The following is a 21,105-nucleotide window of genomic DNA, read 5'->3' as shown; positions in this document are numbered from 1 at the left end:
ATTATTTCCTATTTCATGGCCCTAATGTTTCAGGTCTACCTATGTGTGTGCCCTTTGGTATTGCATCTGTGGCACACGCATGCACAGGTGGCCCCAAGCATCCACTTCCTTGCAGGATGCCCTTGGCTTGAGTGTAGACTGCAGCTGCAACTTGCTCCTAACAACTAGAATATGGTGAAGGTGATGGGATATCAGTTCTTTTACTTGGTTATGTTATAAACCTCTGTCTTAGTCGATGAGAGAGAGAGAAAGAAAGAGAGAAAGAGAGAGGGAAGTGACCGTCCTGGTGGCATTTGTAAAAGCAAGCTGCCTTGCTTTGAACAGCCTATGGACAGGGCCACAGGGCAGGGGACTACTACAGGCCACATCTAGCTGCTGAGGACCTCAGTCCTACCGACACAAGGAATTGGAGTCTGCCACCAATCGCAAGAGCTTGGAAGAGGATCCCAAGGCCCAGATGAGGCACCAGCTTCCTGCCCATACTTTGATTCCAGTCTGTAAGAGGACCCGGTCAAGGCATGCTCAAACTTGTGATGTACAGAAATTAAGATACAAATGTGCTGTTTTTAATTGCTAAGTTTATACCAATTTATTACACAGCAATAAAAACCTCATACACCTACCCACACTGAGACTGGTTTAACCATGGTCTGCTTTCACCGATGAGAAGGAGAACTTGACGTAAGCAGAAGCTTGACAAAGGAGTCGTGCATTTCTACACCCTTTCTTCAGCCCTTGCTACTGCCAGCCGCAATGGCACACGTGCTAAGCTGCTGGAGGGATGTGAAACTCATGGAGGAGAGCTGCCTTGTCCCCTCTGAGCCCATCCCAGGCCAGCCAGACCCCAGGCCACTGCCCCTTAACCATGGACACCTGAGAAGGCCCAGCACAAATCAGCTGAGCCTCGCTCAGACCAGCGGAGCATCCATCACCCAGCTGCCTACAGCTCCACGAGGAATAACAAATGCCTGCCATTTTTACTCATTAAATTTTGAGATGCTTCATTGTGCAACCTTTGTGGCAATAGATAATTGCTTTAATCGCCAGTTAAAGTTGAGAGACACATTTGCGCTTACACACGTATATGGTTGGCTATTTGGAGCTTTTCTTTTTAAACCAAAAGACTTAAAGGCATAAAAGGAGAGATGTGGGGAGCTGGCGAGAGAAAAGAGAGGACCATTTGCTATGAACTCCTGATAAAAAGAGAAATTCTTTTCCAGGAAGATTTAAATACATTTTAAATTTACTTTAGCATTTTACAGAGCATATTTAGTGATAGCAAAAATAAAGGCTGCTTGCATTTTTGATATAAATCTTTTATAGAGGAGTTTCATTTTTCTTCATTTCCAAGGCCTCCAAGTTCATCAGCACTTCCAGTCTCCCCGTGCTCAGGCTGGAAGGTGTTGGGGAGGTTTGGTGGGGCCAGAACCGTGTGCAGAGCAATCCATCGTCAGCCCTCTGCCTCCCACATCACACACCTGTCACCGAGCTGTAACATCTCTAATGACCCAGCGATCCCTGCAGGACCTGGTAACAGTCTGTTCCCTGGGTAGGGACATGGAAGGGGGGAAGGGTATGTTCCAGACATGGGGCTGGGACAGAAAAAGATAGCCTCCTCGAGACTGAGATGAAAAGAGCAAGTTCAAAGCACTTTTCCGTTCCGTGGGCAGAGGCCTTTGTCGCGCCTGGCTGCCTGGAGAATGGAAACCCAGGGTGTCCTGAGACTGGGGACCAAGCTTCCTTCAGAAAACAGCTCTGCTCTCCTTGATCCTGACAAATTCGCTGAGAACAATAAAGTACAGGAAGCAGTACAATTCAGTTTTGATCCACTAAATGTCAGTAAACAAAACGCACTGAGAGGATTTCTCTTTTCTTTTGTTTCCCACTCTGGAAGAGCAAAAAAAAAAAATGGAATCTTTCCACAGCCTGACTGCTAACAGGTGCTCTTGAAATCCCCTAAAATATTTCTTTTCTAATCTCACAAAGTGTAAGCATATTCAAATCTGCCTGCATTTACCTGAGTTCCATATATATTGCCTGCAAAATGGATATTGTCAGATAAAATGGGCCTGAGGCCACAGAAGGAAGATGTGGAGGAACCGTGGTCCCCAGAGGCAGCCCTGCCTTCACTTAACGCTGCTTCTTTGAGGAATTTCACATCTTTGGAATGCTGCTAGGGACCCTGTCCTAAGGATTCCCCCACCAAGTTACTGGGGAGCCTTAGGAGGCCATTCTGGGCGGTGGCCTTACTAGTGACAGCTCAGAGATAATAACCCAATAACTATACTCTGGGGAGTGATGTGAGTCATTCAAGTTCCAGAAGGTACCTGGCTTGTTGCCAATCACTCACCACCTTGTGACGAGCCTGCAGGCCAATGTCAGGCTCTGGAGAGCCACTCAACGACTACATCAAGTCCAGCTTCTGGAAGTAGCTGTATTTGGTATTTGGGGGCCAGCCCACATCCTTGACAGAGCCATCTTCCATCTTTAACAAGGTGGAATTTCACTCCTGAGTACTTATATTTACTCTGCCCCCTCGATGCAACGTTGGATCCACACAAATGCTTCAGATGCGGCCCCTCGACATGAGGCATCCCCAAACCAGCTGCATTCCTCAAAAAACTCACTGAAGTGTGAGGTAAACACAGAGAACATGCAGGGCAAGGAAAGCTAAGTTTAATAGGTATTTATAAGTCTTAGATTCTCTTTCAGAATCCCGGCTCACTGGCGCTTGAAATGCAGAGCGAAATCATGGGTTGGGAATATTATTTTATAAGTGACCTTCACAGTCTGACTTACAGGTGCTTAGGGTTTAAAAGCATATGTTCCACATGGTTTGTTATTTCTAGTCCAAACCTCTCTCTACCTGTTTTATGGGACCAGTTTGCCGAAAGGTTGCAAAAACTTCTGCTAATTTTTCATTTGTGAGCTCATCAGATCCATTCCAAGCACCTACCCAAACCTGGTGGTGACCTGTCAAAATGACAGTGATTTTCTTGGAAGACAAAACTTGTCTTTGCTCAGAGGAAGTGAAGGTAAGCTAGTTCCAAGTGACAGCATTTATAAAGTCGCATGTTTGCTGCGACTTTATATACTGAATATATATAGTTAAAAAATCTGGCATACCTCACATAGAACGCTGCTATAATTTTAGGGTACGTGATCTTCATTTTAAAAAACAACTATTGTGCATCGACCCAGAGGGGGTATAAATTTGCAATATCCATCAGTCATCCCTTCAAATCATAAAATCTTTCCTGTTCCTCTTGCAAATCTCAAAACAACATCATGGCAGAAATATGATAAACTGTAACAAGCATATTTACAATATGCAATGTAACTGTAATGATACACATACAAATTTCTTTATTACAAAGATGTTTCCCTGAGACATTTGAGTCTTCCTATCAATATGAAAAATAGCTTTCAAAGATAAGCATATGGTTAGCAGCATATTTCAATGGAAAAATACCCAAAATGATGCCAAATTCCACCAACAGATATAATCTTTATGACATGAAATACACTTAGTATCACATTTAGTTGTTGAACATGAAGAATTGCTCATTTGGACAGAATTTTACCCAAAGTCAAGGTCAATGTGTGAAAGCACTGAGCTTCCCTCACTCGGGAGCCCTCCGTGGCTGCATCTCCAGGGCACTGAGAAGCCGCTCCGGCCCTGATTCCTTTGCACTGCCTCCCCAGCTGATTTCTGTGCTCACCGACACAAATCATTAGCAAAGTAAAAGCTAAACAATAAAAGCTTATAAAGAAGCTTTTCCTCCTTTCAGATAGAAGCTGAAGCTATTTCTAAAGGAATCCAGCAAATTCATTGTACTTGGTTCCTTGCCATTCCAAATAGAAGAGAGAAATAGCAACAAATATATCTTGCAATTCAGCAAATCAAAGGAGGGATGTGGATTCCATGCGTATTAATACTGATAGAATAGACTAAATATTATCACCTCCATACATCTTACGTGAGTGGTGGTTAACTGATGACATTGCTGGAGTTGCACATAATCCACCAGTTTGGTTGTTTGTTTTTGAACATCAAAATTTATACCATTTATTAAGTCCCAGGTGGTACCTCTAGAAAGACCTTAATCCCTAATCAGCTCTACCATTTTGGTAAACTTTATAACAGTGTTTGTTACTTAGGTTCAGCTTTAGAATGCCGAAAAACGCTGTGCACTCGGCCCGACGCCACACACATCTCCGTATTACACTCAAGCCGCATTTCTCTAGGAGATTTCCGAAGCTCCTCCATGAGCACTGGAGCTAGTGGCCACGTTACTGCTCCCTGAAGACCTTTAATTAAGTACCGCACACCTGGAGGAAGACGAGGTTAACAACCAGGCGGCACCTAGGCCTGCTGCAGCCACTTCCCTGAGAATGGAGCGTTGTGCTTTTTTTAAAAAAGCAAACTAAGGGTTCAAATACACACATTCAGACAGAGCTGGTGGATCATAACCTAAAGCTGCTGGATTAATTCACCGAAGTGTCTGTCTAGCAAAAACGATTTGAAAAGACTGATTCCTATTCTGTCCCACACAAATACTCAGGGACCGAGAATTGGATGGATTCACAGGGATTTCTTCACACAACAAATAATTAAACACTACAGAAAAGAGAAAATTTTAAAATGCAATCAAGAAAGATTATGAGGCCTGTTAAGTTCAAGTAACAACTTCTTTGCACTAGAGGCCGGTTCAGACAGTCAAAACAAAATGACCATTCTTGTTTTGTAGTAAGGGGTGGGGCAGGGGGAGCTCATTGTTTGAAAGAGGGGCTTTTGCAAAGTTCCCTTCACCATTGGGATGTGCCTCCATGCACAAAACGGTTCCCTTACCAGCCCGTAACTTTCTCTTAAAGGGTTGGTCCTGCACTGGGAGAATGTTGATTTAGTAGCTAATAGTTTAAGGGAGGGATTCAAACAGCACACATCCATTATTTTGAAAAAGACTACACTTACCAGTTGATGGATCAAAAGATCCTGTTGAAAGAGACTTGCATTTGCTTATTTTTGTTTATTGTTATGGCCTCCTAGCATAATAAATGTCATTTTTGTGGTCTAAAAGTACTAGAGAGAAATCTTTTGTTCCAATTCCCTTTAGTAAGATCAACCATATGCATTTAAGAATAGCTTTGAATAAATAATTCCTCTTTTCTGAACAAGATGGGAGCTCTGAATACTACTCTTTTCTACTATAGATTTTCATTTGATAAAGAGCTTTATTATTCAACCTTCTCCCCATAGTTTGGTTTATTCCCAGGAACCAGCTTCTACCACAATTAAAATGTGTGCCCCTCTGGGCCCGCACCTCCTATACAATGAGAAAAGGTAGCCATTGCATACTTTTAAAAAATTTAAAAAGTAATAGTGCAGGTTCAAATTAAGCTGGTATAGGAATAAAATTTTGCCTGGTTTAAATCAACAAAATCACAGCATTTTGATTACATGTTGTACATTTCACATTTGAATGGAATTGGTTTGAAAGCTGAAACTGAAATTTTTTATTACTATGTTTGCATCTATTATTTTGAATTAGATGTAAATCTATAAATTACACTGTATTTTTTATTAATTTGGCCTAAAAAATTCATTGACAATCTTCAGAGGCATTAAAGGAAATTTGGATATCACTTAAGTATCATACATATTAATTGTAAAAATAGATAGACTCACATTAAAAGATTTTTCCATACTATACAAAATGTTGTTGTGTTTAAACCACTATAAATATACTGAGCTAAATTCTATTCAATCGTGCTAAAAATATACCAATGTTAATAAAGATAACAGAACTCAGTGAAAAGTATATAAAAAGCATAATTTCAGCTTTCAGATTACTAATTATATAGCATTAAACTGTTCAGCAAGTATTTAGAAGTGCAGTCCGATTTGGCATTAAGGGCATTTCTTGACCTTACACCAGTTATAAGGAGCCAGCTGAAGAGGTTTTAGCCCAATCAGAATCTAGAAAATGTTCCCCATAAATTCTCTCTACATAGGAGGAGGCACCGTTTGGCATTCTGACTTCTCTTCTTGGGGGATGTCTTGATGAATAAAGAAGGAACTTACTTTGTATTATATAACTCATTTTCACTTCAAATTTCTAACAACAAAAAATCAAAAACAATGTAGGTAGTTTCAGTAAGGGGAGACTTAGAACAAGGAATATTGCATCTCTTTCATAGAGTCTATGAACTCTTAAAAGTGCTCTAAAAACACTAGAAGTTTGATTAGCAGCAAAGCATTAGCCTAATCAAAACCCCCCGCCCCCACATATATGTACATATGCACACACTGTACAGCAGTGTATTCTATTACTCTAATTTAAATGTGACTATTTGATGGTTATTCCTAGAGGCTGTGCATGGTTACAAATACTGTCTATGCTGTATCAGGTTCAAGACCACTAGCAACCGAGTGGTTAAGACAGAACCAACCTTTCATCAAAACAAACAAAAAAATCCAATCACTTTTTAAATATCTTTTAAGATTAAAAAATGGGAGATACAGTGAATCACCCAACATGTTATTATTCTGAGTCCTATAATTTTTCTTTATCTAAAACTGTTGCTTATACACAGAAGGCTAGATGTCTTTTTACATAGTTTCAGCAATCCTAAGTATAAAATATTTCTTTAAAAAATATGATGAGATTTTTTTTCTAACTTGGAAGAAAGTTCTGTGAGGGGTGGGTTTTCTCCCTACAGATGATTGTGCAGCATTTTCTCGCAGGGGCACGCCGAGAGGCCCGCCATCCTGTGTGTGACGCATCCCCACATGGAGCCTCCCAGCCCTGCAGCCCTCACGCAGCCGAGCACCAGGCCGCCGGAAGGAGGTCCTTCAGTCATCTTGGTCTTTTCTCTTCCAGGCTCTTTTAACAGCGGCCAATCCTTGGGCATCTTGCAGTAGGGGCTGAAGTCCAGAACTTGAACTTCACTGGGAAAACCAAGTCCACTCAAAATGCAGCATTTTCATCTTTTGGTTGGGTAGGTCTTGGTCCCCCAGGGATAGGAGTGATACCTAGAAGATTCAGACGTGGAAAGAGTTGCATAATGTCACACGTATTTTAGTTCGCACATTCAATTTCAAGAGCAGGAGCTTAGGTGTGCAAGTAAAGCACAATGAATAAAAAATGTGATTCTAAATATAACAGAATGGGGACATTCTTAGAAAGCTGCCATTTGCTGATGTTCAGCTAACAGTGTCTTTGTTGAACTATAGTGGAAAAATAAAGACCCTTCAAAGTACTTTGTACATTTAAATGCCTATGAACATTAAATATCTATTTTACACATTAATCAGTTAATTGGGGAGGGAAATCAATGCAAGTTGATTCAATATAGATTTCTTTTTATCTTGTATACCATTATTTCTCAATACCTATTTCATTGTTACAAAATAAAATATGATTGTGTACCTCTAAGTATATAAGGATGTCATCTATTCACTCACAGAACTCAAACAGTTTTACTCTCACAAACAGCAATGAGAAAATTGAGGCATGTTAGTCTGTATCTTTCTGGTAAGGAAGTTAAATGTTGATGTCCAATATGATTAATCACACAACCCTAGGAATGATGGAGAATAGAGCCCACTTTGGGCTGGCCAAGTTTGTTTTGCCCTTGTTTCATTTTCTTTACCCTGTTTTCTCCCTTTCAGCCCAGCCTCCCTTTCCCAGAGGCCCAGAAGTGAGGCAACCCCTATTTGGTTATGGCTTCTTGCTGCTATTTCTGTTTCTGTTACCATTTTTTAAAAAATACCAACAGCAGCATTTTGTGCCTGAGACATTCTTTCCACCTACTGAAGATGGAGACAATGAAAACAACGGCAGATCTGGGTAGATACTGGCAGAGAAGTTAAAACAATGTTTCCCGTTTCTCACCATATTGCTAGGGCGGCTTTTCTCAACTGGTGCTACAAATAAATAACAGCTGAGGAATCACGGGGCTAAAAAGGCAGACAGATTTCTTTCCTGCAGTCCATCTCAGTCTTGAATACGGTAATGAGTCAGCATTCTCCAAAAGTGGGAAACTGTACCTCCAGGGTTGCCCAAATATATTTGGTCATGAAACTTTATTTGGGGGGGAGTGTCTGTAAACATGTTTGGTAATACTGTCTATCCTATGAAGACTATTTGGGAAAACACAATCTACTAACTCTAAACACCGATTCGAAAACCTCTACATGTTCTGTGATATTTAGTATCCTCTATCCTCCGACTACAAAAGTCATGACTGTCACGGCTGCTCCGATTTGCACTTGAAATCATGCGTACTTCCAGCTTGTGCAGCATTAGGGGCTTCTAAATAGAGCCCGACTTATGTCTTGGGAATTAATTTGGAATGCCAGTAAATAAGCAATGGCTTTAAGCACAAGCAAGGTTATTTTTTTAAAAAGATTATATGTATTTATTTTTAGAGAGAGGGGAAGGGAGGGAGAAAGAGAGGAGAAACATCAATGTGAGAGAGAAATATTGATGGGCTTGCCTCTCATACACTCCCCAACCAGGGACCAAACCCGCAACCCAGGCACGTGCCCTGACTGGGAATGGGACCAGTGACCTTTCCCTTTGTGGGATGATGCCCAGCATACTAAGCCATGCCAGTCAGGGCCCAAGGGTTATTTTTACTAGTAAACCATAAGGAGTCTTTCATCCAAGATATATTCTATCTTGCTATTACAAGCAAAAAACAGAATGTTGTAGTTACATGGATTTTTAAATGGATGATTCATTTTAATTTGAAGCATTTTAAGAAAATTTATTTCATACCCATCATACGTTGCTTGAATTTAATCACTCAAATCATGTTTTCCCATTCTCATCACAGTTTTGAATATAACTGTGAATAACTTCTTGCCTTCCTTATTAAGCATCTTATCTGTTTATCATAGGAGAATTTGCAATGTCTTTTAATAGAGGAATATGTCTTTGGAAGTGGAAATAATGTTTGCTTTTTTAGAAACTTGACAGTAGAACTGAAAAAGGATAAGAAAAATTCAAAATAAGACTGATTTTTTTTTAAAAAGCAATGATAGCTCTTGTAAGAGCATCTCTAAGTTCCTTAAACACCTGGGTTTTTTTTTTATTAATACTTAGTTGCTTTTCTGCAAACATATGAAAGCATTGATTGCCCATGAACTTGAGATGTTGAGAAGATACAGATTAAAAAAACGACAAGCATGACCTTTGGCCCCACCTAACCCGAGGCGCTTTAAATAATGAGAGGCCAAGCGTCAACAACAGAGACGCTCATACGACCCATGGAAGGCTGGCTGGATGGTCTCCGTCCAAGAGGAGAAAGTGAAAAATCTGAATCTCTCCAGGAATGGCAGGAGGAGAGCAATTATGGAGACGGGGATTTTTATTAACAATATATCTTTGGGAAATGAGAATTACTCATCGTTGTGCTGCAGTTATAAATCACAACAGAACCAAATTTACAAAGGCTGTATTTTGGAAACATATTGTCAAGCCAAAAGAACAAGCGGTTGAATAATCTCATGTGTGATTCATAAGAACAACTTGAGGAAACAGAAGGAAAACGGTGTTGGAGACGGAACTCACATCAAAAAGAACCTAATTTCCACAATGACCACAACAGGGTATTCGTGGGCCCTCTTTCTCTTCAGATGGCTACTAACCGTCACCTCTGGGGACGACTCCTTGGATAATGTAAATCACGGTCACAAGAGAGCTTCACTAGCTAGAAAGGAAGGCAGTTCCTCCAGGCATTAAACACCACGTGGGGAGAGCCAACTCCACAGGACAGTGCTTCCTACAGCAACTCTCAGCCGTATAGAATGTGTATGTGGCTGCTTACAGCTCAGGTGTAGTAGACACTGTCAGACCACTTTGAAGCGCCACGGCCCGATTTCCAGCAGCCAGCACCTACATTTCTCTTCCTTAAAAACGTCTCTGGCCCTAGAATCTGCTTTGTCCACCTTGCAGGAGGCCAGGAATGCCAGGTGACTGACATCCCCTCCGGCCAGAGCCCAAACAATGGCTGATGGTGACTTGCTTGAAGATGAAACCTTTATGGAGTTATTTCTTCACTCCCCTTCCAGTGCTTCTGGGAACTGCCTCACACACACACGAATTGAACTCAAATCTTTGTGCCCAACACCGTGTTCAACAGTAAAACTGTAGGAATCCAGAACTGAGTGAAGTTGAGAAAATAGAGTAAATTTTTAGAGCACTAATAATGTTATAGTAGAAAATAATACTGTATTTTACTGTGTATAATGTGCACTTTCTTGCCCAGATTTCAGAGGGGAAAATAAGAATGCCAATTATACATGGATATAATGATTACATACCATGGGCATAATAATCCCATGTATAAGTGTGCACAAAACCACGGGTTGCACGTTATACACAACAAAACATGGTAAATAGCCCCTGTAAACTGAGGTTTCTTATTTAGGGTTCTCAGTGGCAACACATCATAACAAATCCCTCTCTCACAAACAAAAACAAAGTGATTCTTTCTTTTGCTGCATTTTTCCTCTTACATTCTATGCAAATCATAAGTAGATTTCAGTGATGGAAATCTGAATTTACAGCTCTAGTAAAATGGAAGAAAACAAATGCTTAATTTGAAAAACAACCTAGAAATGCTTTCCCATTTCATCACATTCATTTTTTTATGAGAGTCAATTACTGCTAAGTGATCAATCTTTATTTTCCTACAAAAGATAAACATATATTTTACTAATGGCAGTATCATGTCTAAGCCAAGATATTTCATAAAAGTATTTAAGATGAAAGTTGGGGGGAAAACCATCAGGAATCAAATATGGAGAAATCAGATCTAATATCCAATGATCTCCATTGACTTTTCAAATTTGAAAGCAAATTCTAGTGCTCACCTGTTAGAAGTAAAGTTGTAATAACCACTTTCCTCTAGGACTTCTTCAATCACAGTCTGAAGTTGAAAAAAAAAATCCGGTTAGTATTGAATTAAAAGCAACAAAATAAAATCACCCAGAGGCACTGCAAGAACCTCACCTGCATCTGTTCATACGTTATCCCCTCCTCCAAATCGAAGCTGGTGGGCAGGCCTGGAAGAAATTGTGGGAAGTCTGACATTTAGTGTACATTTTCTTAGTTAGACTTTATTGGTGATTATGACTCAACTGAAGTGAAAACTGGTCAATTCCTTAATGATGAAGATGAATACTCACAAGCACATTCCAAATCATGTCAGCTTAGAACACTCAAACTTCCTGCTCCTCTTCCTTTAATACCTGGCTGCTTCTGAGGTGGCCATCACAAAATAATACACAAAGATTTGAGGTGTTGACCTTGACATAAATGAGCCAATTAAGTTAAGGGGTGTGCATGCGTGTGTGTGTGTGTGTGTGTGTTAAGAACAGGTGAGGAGTGATTCCAAACTGAAACTGCCTGACAGGTGACTGTCCTGATTAATACACTCCTCCTGGTCCATGAGACAGAGAGCAGGTATGTGCCAGAAAAAAAATAAATTTTTGGAGGCAGAAATAGACAACATAGACAGGGAAAGATGACATGGATCTGACCCCTCCCTTCCAACGGCTACCTAGAGGAAAATAAAATCCATACATTTAATGCCAAGAGACTTGTTTCTTTTGATGTTTGGTCTGAGTATGATATACCGACACCTTAAGCCACCCGGGCTCCAGCCAGAGTAACAGCAGCCAGCTTCCCTCACATCCACCAACCACTGGCTTAGTGGATGCCCTGGCGTAACCCTGCCAGTTTGCGGGGAGAAAAAAAAATGGGTTCAATGTTGAGACAGCACATGAGCACGTGAGGCATAAGGAAGCTTGCTTTTCCAGTCTAGTTTAAAAGTGTTCCCAGAAGTGCCCACAGGCTCTGCTGCCTTCGGCTTTTGCCAGCCCTGCTGGAACTCGGGACATGCCTGGCCTGCTCTGAGTCCAGGAGGCCAGCTGCCCTGGGAGAACGGGTCAGCTCCCTCTCTGGCCACTGAGAGGCGTCAGCCAGAGCTCCCTGTTTCATCAGAGCTGCTGTTGCAAGATGCCTCCCTGGCAGACTGACTTAGAGCCGTGGGAGATGCTTTCAAAAGCAAATGACCTTAGGCAACAGTTTATCTTCTTTGCCTTAGCGATTTCTCAGGAACTACTGTAAATGTAATTCTGCCACACAGGTTAGCTTTATCCCAGGAGTCAAAGACTTAGAGAAAATTTAATAATTAACATGTGAAATAATTTGCCCAAATTAGGAAATCACAAAACCACAGCCAAGTGCTTCTCTAGGCTGAGGAGATGGCAAGCCTTCATTCAACCACAAAGCCTTCCTTCTGTCCACTCATTCCTCTATGGGACGTAGCCACAGTTTACAGAGATTCGAAAACTAGCAAGGAATTCTGAAACCTCAGGGTAGTTTGAAAACTCTGAGAAGTCAAACGTCACAAGAAATGTTAGATTTTGCTGAGCCCTTACCAATGACCAAGCGCTTGTTAGATGTTTACATGAATCCTCACTACAACCCTGTAGTTTTTAGGCCCATTTTACAGGCAAGGAAACTGGGGTGCAGAGAGGTCAAATAATTGCTCAAGGGCAGCTACTAAGCAGATGAGCCAAAATTTGAATCTAGGCATCTGTGCTTCAAGAATCTGTGGTCCCTGTGCTATATTGCCCACCTACGTGAGATTTATGCAAAAAGAAAAAAAAAAACAATATTAAATTTGCCTGATGTGGATTCTTTAAGTAAGTTTCAAATTTTCTCCATTTTAAATATGCAAACACTCCCTTTCTGCTTTTTATCTCCCAGGATGCTTTCGGGCATTTGGCATCCCATCACCAGATAAACAAGGAGAGGCCAAAGGAAATGTGAGTCACCAACGTGAATTCTGCTGCGTGTTTGTGTTATCTCTCACTCAATGGTGAATGTATCGGTCAAGGATGAAGGAAGCTGCCATAGCCAGGCAAAGTGAATCTCAAGGAATTTCCTACTGTACGCTCCTCCCAACTATTGCCATAGATAGTTAAAATAAGCTCTAAGTCTTTTTTTTTAATTGAAGACAATCTTTCAAGGATCCAAGTGACATATTTCTTTGTGAAAGCCAGATTTCCTGTGTCAAAGACCATTACCTGTCGGGTCACTTGGGGACAGGCTGTTTCCATCGGTTGAGTGGTGTAATAAGTGGTAATCTGCTGTGAAAAAGTTGGGCTCGATGGGTTCTGGAGATCCCTGAGATAACTGGAACAGAAAAAGCAAAACCACATCTTTCACACTCAGCAGCAAACGGCGTGAGACCTCTGCGCGGGCTGTTCCATTTCCCTTTGTGTCTGCACAGAAAATTTAGTGCCCTGTGCTTTTCCACCCCTTGTAAATAGATAAACACACATCTTGCTTCCAAGAACGTATAAATTGGAGGTGGCCATATTACAGTGAAAGAAAGCTAGATAATTCCCTGGTCACATGAAAAAATCTGCTTTATAGCTTTAGGAGAGCAAAATAAAAGATGAATAGAAAAATAATGGCATGGGCTGGGACATCAAAATGTTATTTTTTTCAGGCGTAGGAGGGAGAAACTCCAGTTATTTAACAGAACAATATGTTTAGCCCAAATCACCCTTTTTTGTGTATCTGCCTTGAACAATGCCTTTTTGTCTGACCAAAGAAAATACATTTCTTAATATACATTTCTGGATTATTATTAATTAATTGAATTCCAAAACATTGATTCCCAACACCCTAAAGGAAAGAGCTATTCACTAAATAACAGAATTTATTGGCATTCCAATTGTTTTAACGCCTTTCCATGCAGCTGAATTTTTTTAATGGAATTTTAGACTATAAACATTTTTTCAGCCTCCTTTCACCTTTAATTCCAACCACCATGTGGACTGGCCAAGTTTTAGTGCCTGTGTTAATATAATATACTTTTAAAATGTCGATTCATACGAATAAACCAGAAACAAATGGCACAATTTGGATTATGTAATAGTGGTTAGCTCAGAGTCACATACTCTGTTCATAAATTAAAGCCCAACATTACTCGATCGCTCGAGAAAACTGTTTGGCAGTATATGTTAAACTTAAATGCCTGGTGCCTACCCTATGACTTAGCCACCCCACTCTGAGGCAGCAGATACACGCAAGAAAGGAGCACCTCTGTTCATCGACAGACATGTGTAGGGATTCACGGCACCTTCATCTGTAGTGACCCTTGACTACGAACGCCCCCAGTGATCGCTGGGTAGCAAGATAAACAGACATATTGTGGTTTATCCAATAGACTTACCCAATAGACTTCTTGAAAACAACGAAAAGGAACAGATACCCAAAGCAAATGGCTTGAGTAAAAGAAGCCAGAAACAAAAGAATACATAGTATATGACTTCACTTAAGTACATTTTTATAATCAGACAAAACTAACTAACGGTGATAGAACAATTACATTGTGGAGGTGGGGGGGGGGGGGGGATGCGGGAGGAGGGCGCGTTTGGCCAAGAAAAGGCAGGCAGGAGCCTGCCTGGGGACTGGAATTGTTCTATGTTTGAGTGTGGGTGGTGGTCACAGGGGTGAACACATACGTTAGATTCATGGCGCTGTAAATGAATCTCACTATGTATTATGCATTTCATACCTTAATAAAACATTTTATATTGGCAATTTATATTTCATCAATGTACCTTGGGTACTGTAAATATATATCATTTATGTTTTCAGTCTTTGTGGTGCCAAACACTACACTCTAGGAAAAAATATGGTTCTAACCTTCTTTAGTCCTGAAAAATTATTTTTCTAACTTTGGTGACAACCGGTAAAGTTAACAAGCCGTTTGTAAAAAGACAAGATTGTAAGATGGCAAAACGCTGCAATGCAGGAGGATCTGAGAGTCCCACGCTCAGTAACTTAGGGCACCACAGAGGGGGCCCTAAGCAATCCGTGTCTTACATCCAAGCTAACTCCCACCAGGCTGCTCCCACCAAGCTTCTTAGTATGTGTTACAACGTTGCAGATAATTTCCTGGTATTGCCTTGCACATGATTTCAAATGGGATTGTTTTTCATATTGGTGGGCATAGCAGTAATTTGGCTACCTGAAATGTTCATCCTAACTACAGAAAGATTATTTAAGTTGATGTAATTATTAGGTATATATACCTTTGAATCTTAAAGATTTCATAGATGGGAGGGTATTTAAGGCTGCACAGTATAACATGTGAATTGTGGCTGGAGAGGGTGAGATGGCCATTTTAATATGACAAGGACAAGTCCTCCTTCCTGACTCAAACCCTGAAAAGGGGAGGTTTCCCGTGCTGTGTCGCAGTAGTGGTTTCCTTCCACTTAAGAACCGCAGATCCTCAGAGAGACGGGCCGTGGATGAAGACAAAATCCATTAGTCTTGTGTTCATATCCAGACACATTTACTTTTACCCTAGGAACTTCCCAAAACTTCTTTTTGCAGTTTGGTTTTTTGACATATTTCATGCAGAACATTATTTTTGTTATGGCCTGAGCAGGTTTTGGAACACAGAGATAAAAACCAATCAAGGCACATACTGCGGGGATCTCTCCAGCTGATCAGAACCCTGCTGGGCACCAGGGAGGACACCAACGTGATCTGACCTCCATAGGACTTGCCACCCGACTGCACGTGAGGCAACAGAGTGATGCAAGAAGAAACAAAGTATGAAATGAGGCGGAGGGTTCTACACTTACACAAAGAAGGATGCTTCGTGAGGACTAGCATGGATTTCAGAGGCTCTGTAGAAGAAACATCGGAGCTGAGCCTGGAGGGATAGATCTGGGGGGTTGCAAGGAGGCACAGTGGACATTCAAGTAAGGGGAACTGAGGGCAGAGGCTGGGTACTGCATTTGAATAACAAAGTGATGAAATGGATATGACATGAGTCCATGCTATGGAGATCTGAAGATTGAGTTTGAGGCGAGAAAGGGAAGTGCCATTCATTAATTCAGTGAGTATTTTTTTAAATCAACTATTATGTCCGATGCACAGATCCAAGTAGTGGGGGAAAAACAATGGTGGCCAAAAACATGTTCTGCAGAGCTTACGGCCACAGAGCTTATGGCCTAACACAGGAGAACTATGTCTGTGATAGATCCTCCCGGGGAAAACCGCACTGTACTGAATGAACTGCAGTTCTAGGAAGTGGCAGGTTTCACTTCCAGAAGGTGCTCCCCTCAAAGTGACACTCAACAGAGAGCTGAACTGATGAGGAGGAATACATAAAGGATGGGGTGTTCCGGAAGATCCTTACAGGCAGAGGGTAAGGCATGTGCTGTGCAAAGACCAGAGGGGAAACAGCCCAGTGGATGGACTTTGGACAGGGCCTTGGGGCTGGTGTGAAGATGGCAGAGGGCAAGAGTGAGTGAGATGAGGGGGGAGAGACAGGTGGGCTGGGACCAGACAGGACTGTGAACACCAGGGTGAGTATTTTGGTGTTTTATACTAAGAGCCCCCCGAGGTGTTTCTGTGTGTGTGTGTGACATAATCAGGTTTGTTTGGAAAGGACCACCCTGGACACAATCCAGACAACGTCTGAGTGAGGGCGGGGACAGCAGGGCGGGGCCAGATGAACCACAAGGATCTCCTGCAAACAGCAGAGGCCAGGAAAGCTGGGTCCCGGAGTTTAGATGTTACAGTAGGAGACTGGAAGCCACTAAGGTTTCTGAGTCTGCTGATAAACAGCAAGGGCTTAGGAACTAATCATTAGTCTGGCCAGATGGATGGGAGAACCAGGAGATCAGCAAAGAACCTGTGACAACAATGCAAGAGAGAAGGGCCAAGAACTGGGACTGGGTGGTGACCAAAATGACAGAATGAATATGGAAGATGAAATATTCTTGCTGAATGACAACAGCAGCACCTGTGGCCATTGATTCAGTGCTTACCACATGCTAGACATAGTTAATATTCTATCTGATGCTTACAATGACCCTCTAACACAGGTGTCATCCCCCACTTCACAGACCAGGAAACGGAGAAGTAAGTGTGAGGTCTGCCCGGACCGAGTCCGGCCATTGCTGATATAACCAGTGTGCCATGGCTGGCACACAGCTGTGCCGCAGGAGTTTTCAAAGCAGGCAGTATCTGACTGTTTAGTCAGGGACACTGACTTTTTGATCCTTACATTGTCAAATTAAAAAAGAATGACAATAGCTGAGAGAACAATAGCTATCTCATGTGAATGAATCAAAGTTCTACCTATTTTTTGTCAGATTGGCAAAAATATATATTTTTTGGTGTCCTGAAAAATTTTAGTAATTAGTTTATGTGTTCCATGAGATGAAAAAGGTTGAATATCATCAATCTAGAGGGATGAAACATGCATTTTTTGAAGAGGAAATAGTGTCATTGTTATTTAGTTCTTGGTACTCTGTTTGCAAAGTGTGGTTTGAACAAGCAGGGTCTTCTAAAATATGAGTCATCGTATTAAAGAGAACAGAGTGTCACTGCCCCTTCCACACACACACACCCCCACACACACCCCACAACCACAAAAAACACTGATTTTGAGCAAATATTGAGCAATTGTAGCATTTCAGTAGTCTATTGAGAATGTAGTACTTTTGGGGGTGAAGCCTAAGTAGAAAACAATGAGAAACTGAAAATGTGATCTTCATTCAATTCCCCCAACTGTACCTTCTTCCCTATGTCATAAAATAGGGCTCACTGTGCTGTAGGGCAACTGCACAAACAGTTTGGGATCAAAACGACTGAGGAAGGACTCGGAAGGGCATTAAGACGGACCCCGTGAGAAAACTTTCAGCAGGCCCCATCACCCTCGTTCACCAGTCCTCTGACCTTCCTTCCTTCCACCTTGCCTTGTCCTCTTTGACTGAATCGCATGTTAAGATATAACACACTGCCTTACTTGTCATCTTTTCTAATCCACAGCACCTTTCTAGCAGTTTCTATTAGGTCCTCCTAGGCCGCACTGTTAACAGGAATGCCCAGCGCCCGTCTGCACGGTGCTCTAGGGCATCAGTGCTCTACTTGCTAACGCATGCGCACAGCCTGAGGTCGGCTCCAGGGACCATCGGCCTCCCCCCATCTGGCCTCCTCCCCAGCCCCGCTGCTCAGACGGTTACAGTCCCACCGAGGGCTGGGTTTCTAATAAGGAATTTCTAAAGGTTTTCAAGACTGGAAAACCAGGGGTCTGTGCTAGTGACAACCAGGGGCTCATCCGCAGGACCTCCACTCCGACGCACGTTCATCATGTTGATACTTCTAATTTGAATTAACATCTTCTGTCTTGTTTCTGTCTCTCCTTTCTCCCACGCCCAGGGTTCTATCTCCCAGAGACGCCCACACAGTCACTCAGATGCTGCCCTGCCCTGCGATTCTAGCCAGGGTGCGGCAGGCCGGGCTGCAGGACACCTTGGCTGAGTTTTAGACAAGGACTTTACTTTCTTACAAAAGCAGTTTTCTTCTCTCTTTTCTTTTTTTTTTCTTTTCTTTTCCCTCCCCTCCCCTCCCTTCCCCTCCCTTCCCTTCCCTTTTTGATTGCTCTCTATACCCTACAGGGTCGTAGGCCATCAATAAGTAGCCACAGCGGTAAGGTCCCACGATGACTGGACATTTCTTTAGCACACACACTGACTGACGGAAAATCACTGAGCGGGGGAGGGCTGCAGCCCCTCGGGGCACCAGACCAGGCACTGCACTTCCATCTCAGAAGCCTGGGGGTCTGTGAGAATGCGCTTTGTGTCCCAACTGGGCTGTTCCAAACATCCTTGTAATAAGAGCATAAACACCTAGCAACTTGGAATTTTTTTTTTCATCTTTTCATGGGAGAGTTGAGCTTCTGTCTTTTTCAAGTCTACTTACTGGAATTTGTGATATGATATGGAAATACAGTAAAATAAACATCTGAGGTCTCCCCACTTCTGTTTTCATCACCCCTTGCTTTGTTTCTTGGTCTTAGTTGCCAACAGCCCATGAGGGAAATCTTGCTCCCTCCTCTCTAGTGAGGGAGGTTTACATTTGGTCTACCCATGGCTGTCTTTTCTCTTCCCATCTCCTGTGTGTGTGCGTGTGTAAGCATGCATAGCCACCACTAATGTAAGGAGACAAAGCCAACTGCCTGTGTTTCTTATCAGAGCCCATCGTCCTGCCTGAATAATAAGTCAATTTATGCTTAAGACTGGAGACATTGATGGAAAAGAAACTTGTAAAAAAAGGGTTATTAACAGCATGACTAACAGAGTTTAAGTATATGATGAAGCTTCTAAACATTATACCAGATGGGAGCGGGACTGAGCATCTTCACCCAGGCGGGCCCGGACTGCTTGGGCCCTGGGTCTTTCAGGGCCAGAGAACGGGAGGTTGTGTCCGTGCCCAAGGCCTATGTTAAAATGGCCACGGACCAAGACACAGGGATTTCCTGTCACCAAGTTGTGTTAAACAGAAAGAAATAATTTTCTTTCTGTCCAGTTGATTGGACCTCTTTGCGATTCAGTTTCTTTAAGTGTAAATAGAAATATTTACTAGCACCTGAAGTCTAGGACGTGGCAGAGGGTCAAAGGTGGAAAGACCCTTACAGGTAGTTCATTCCGCCCTCATGGTAAAAATCTTGGCCTCAGATGGTTGGATGACTTGTTCAGATCGGCAACACTAAATACCTATATCGCTTATTAGTTTGAATTATGGAAAATACATCACTTTAAAAAAGATTTTATTTATGTATTTTTATGTAGACTCTGTATATTTTTTTATGCAGAGTTTATGTATTTTTTATGTAGACTTACTGAAGAATAGTCTAATAAAAAAATTGGGATAGAATTCTCTAAAAAACACTGTATTTAAAGTAAAAGTATTAAACCACATTTTTTCTTAGGAAAACATGCAATAATATGGAAAGAACTTTCTGTTAGTCCTCTGAGAATGATGACTTCAGACATAAAGGTGAGAAAGTGAGAAGCGAAGACACATCTTTGATGTAGTGTCTCAGCAGTCTGAATGTCTATGCCCCTCCCCCAAATCCATGTGCTGAAACCTACTCCCCAAGGTGGTGCTATTAGGAGGTGGGACCTTTGGGAGGTAATTAGGTCCTAGGGATGAAACCCTTGTGTAAGTGCTGTTGTAAAAAAATGCCTTAGAGCAGAGGCCTAAGCGGGCTCCCACGCTCCCTCCGCCGTGTGAGGATGCCACGGGAAGTGGGCCGTCTACTGCCCGGACAGACGGGCGTCCTCATCAGACCCAACCGTGCTGGCACCCTGACTTCGCACTTCCGGCCGCCGGAACTGTGAGCAATACATTTCTGTTGTTTATAACCTCCTCGGTTTATGGTATTTTTTTATAGCAGCCTGAATGGCCTAACGTAATAATAATGTCCCTTAACGGAGGACAGAGCTTCAAGTCCAAAGCAAAGGAAGTATGAGATTTAGCTTGAATGATGTGTTTTTGTTAGCCCAAGAATTCCTGTATGTAGAATACCATACCTTTTTAATTTCCGATTTCAAATTACAAGGGTTACTCTGCTGGCTGAAGAGGGATTTCTTGAATCTCTCTATAACCCTTCTTTTCAAATTGTGGTGCAAAGCTGGAGGAAGCTGCACAGAATGAGAAAACAACCATTAGAAGCAAATTGTTAACACTGCACAGCTGACTTCTGGGAAGCATTTACTGAACATCAGTGTAACAATATTCACTCAACAAGAACTCCTATTCGCTAAATAAGAATTTAAATCATACTCCAAATAGCGTGAGTGATGTTGTAATTTTTCATCCTATTATCCAGAAAAAATATATTATTCTGCTCTCCTTCAAAAGGCTGCTTAATTTATCTTACTGTTCTTTTATTTTATTGATATTATTTTTCACATAACAATTGCATAATATATTAATTGCACATATATATTGACTTTTGTAAAGAACAGACTTGAGAGGGAAGAATGCATTCTATCCGATATTTAGGTGTTTGGGTCACACCCACAAGCTGGAAACCATGCCAAACACTCTAACCATGGCCTTGTCCTGCAGGGCCTGAGGCTGTGGACCAGGGAGGACATATCTGCGTTAGTACACAGTGAGATGCCTGCCTGTGATGCTTCTGAATTTACAGCTGGAGATTGTAGGGACAAATTTATCAAGAATGAGGGAATGAATTAGT

At 41.9% G+C, this 21,105-nt stretch overlaps 1 protein-coding gene across 4 annotated transcripts in view; it reads right to left on the bottom strand.

The window, feature by feature from the left end:
- Positions 1–1,592: 1,592 nt before the first annotated feature.
- The window catches only part of NEK10 (NIMA related kinase 10), a 182,724-nt gene continuing 163,211 nt past the window's right edge, over positions 1,593–21,105 (bottom strand). For all 4 annotated transcript variants that reach the window (XM_028518291.2, XM_028518292.2, XM_036030574.1 and 1 more), the window contains 5 exons: positions 20,435–20,545; positions 13,109–13,217; positions 11,025–11,077; positions 10,886–10,941; positions 1,593–7,036 (listed from right to left, as the gene is read on the bottom strand). In XM_028518291.2, coding sequence (XP_028374092.1) covers positions 6,988–7,036; positions 10,886–10,941; positions 11,025–11,077; positions 13,109–13,217; positions 20,435–20,545 — 378 coding nt within the window. In that variant the 3' untranslated portion in view covers positions 1,593–6,987. The remainder of the gene's footprint in view (positions 7,037–10,885; positions 10,942–11,024; positions 11,078–13,108; positions 13,218–20,434; positions 20,546–21,105) is intronic.

This window comes from Phyllostomus discolor, chromosome 7, assembly GCF_004126475.2.
Source record: "Phyllostomus discolor isolate MPI-MPIP mPhyDis1 chromosome 7, mPhyDis1.pri.v3, whole genome shotgun sequence".
NCBI lineage: Eukaryota > Metazoa > Chordata > Mammalia > Chiroptera > Phyllostomidae > Phyllostomus > Phyllostomus discolor.
The sequence above is the reverse complement of the archived record's forward strand: the minus strand, read 5'-3'. Positions and strand labels throughout refer to the sequence as shown.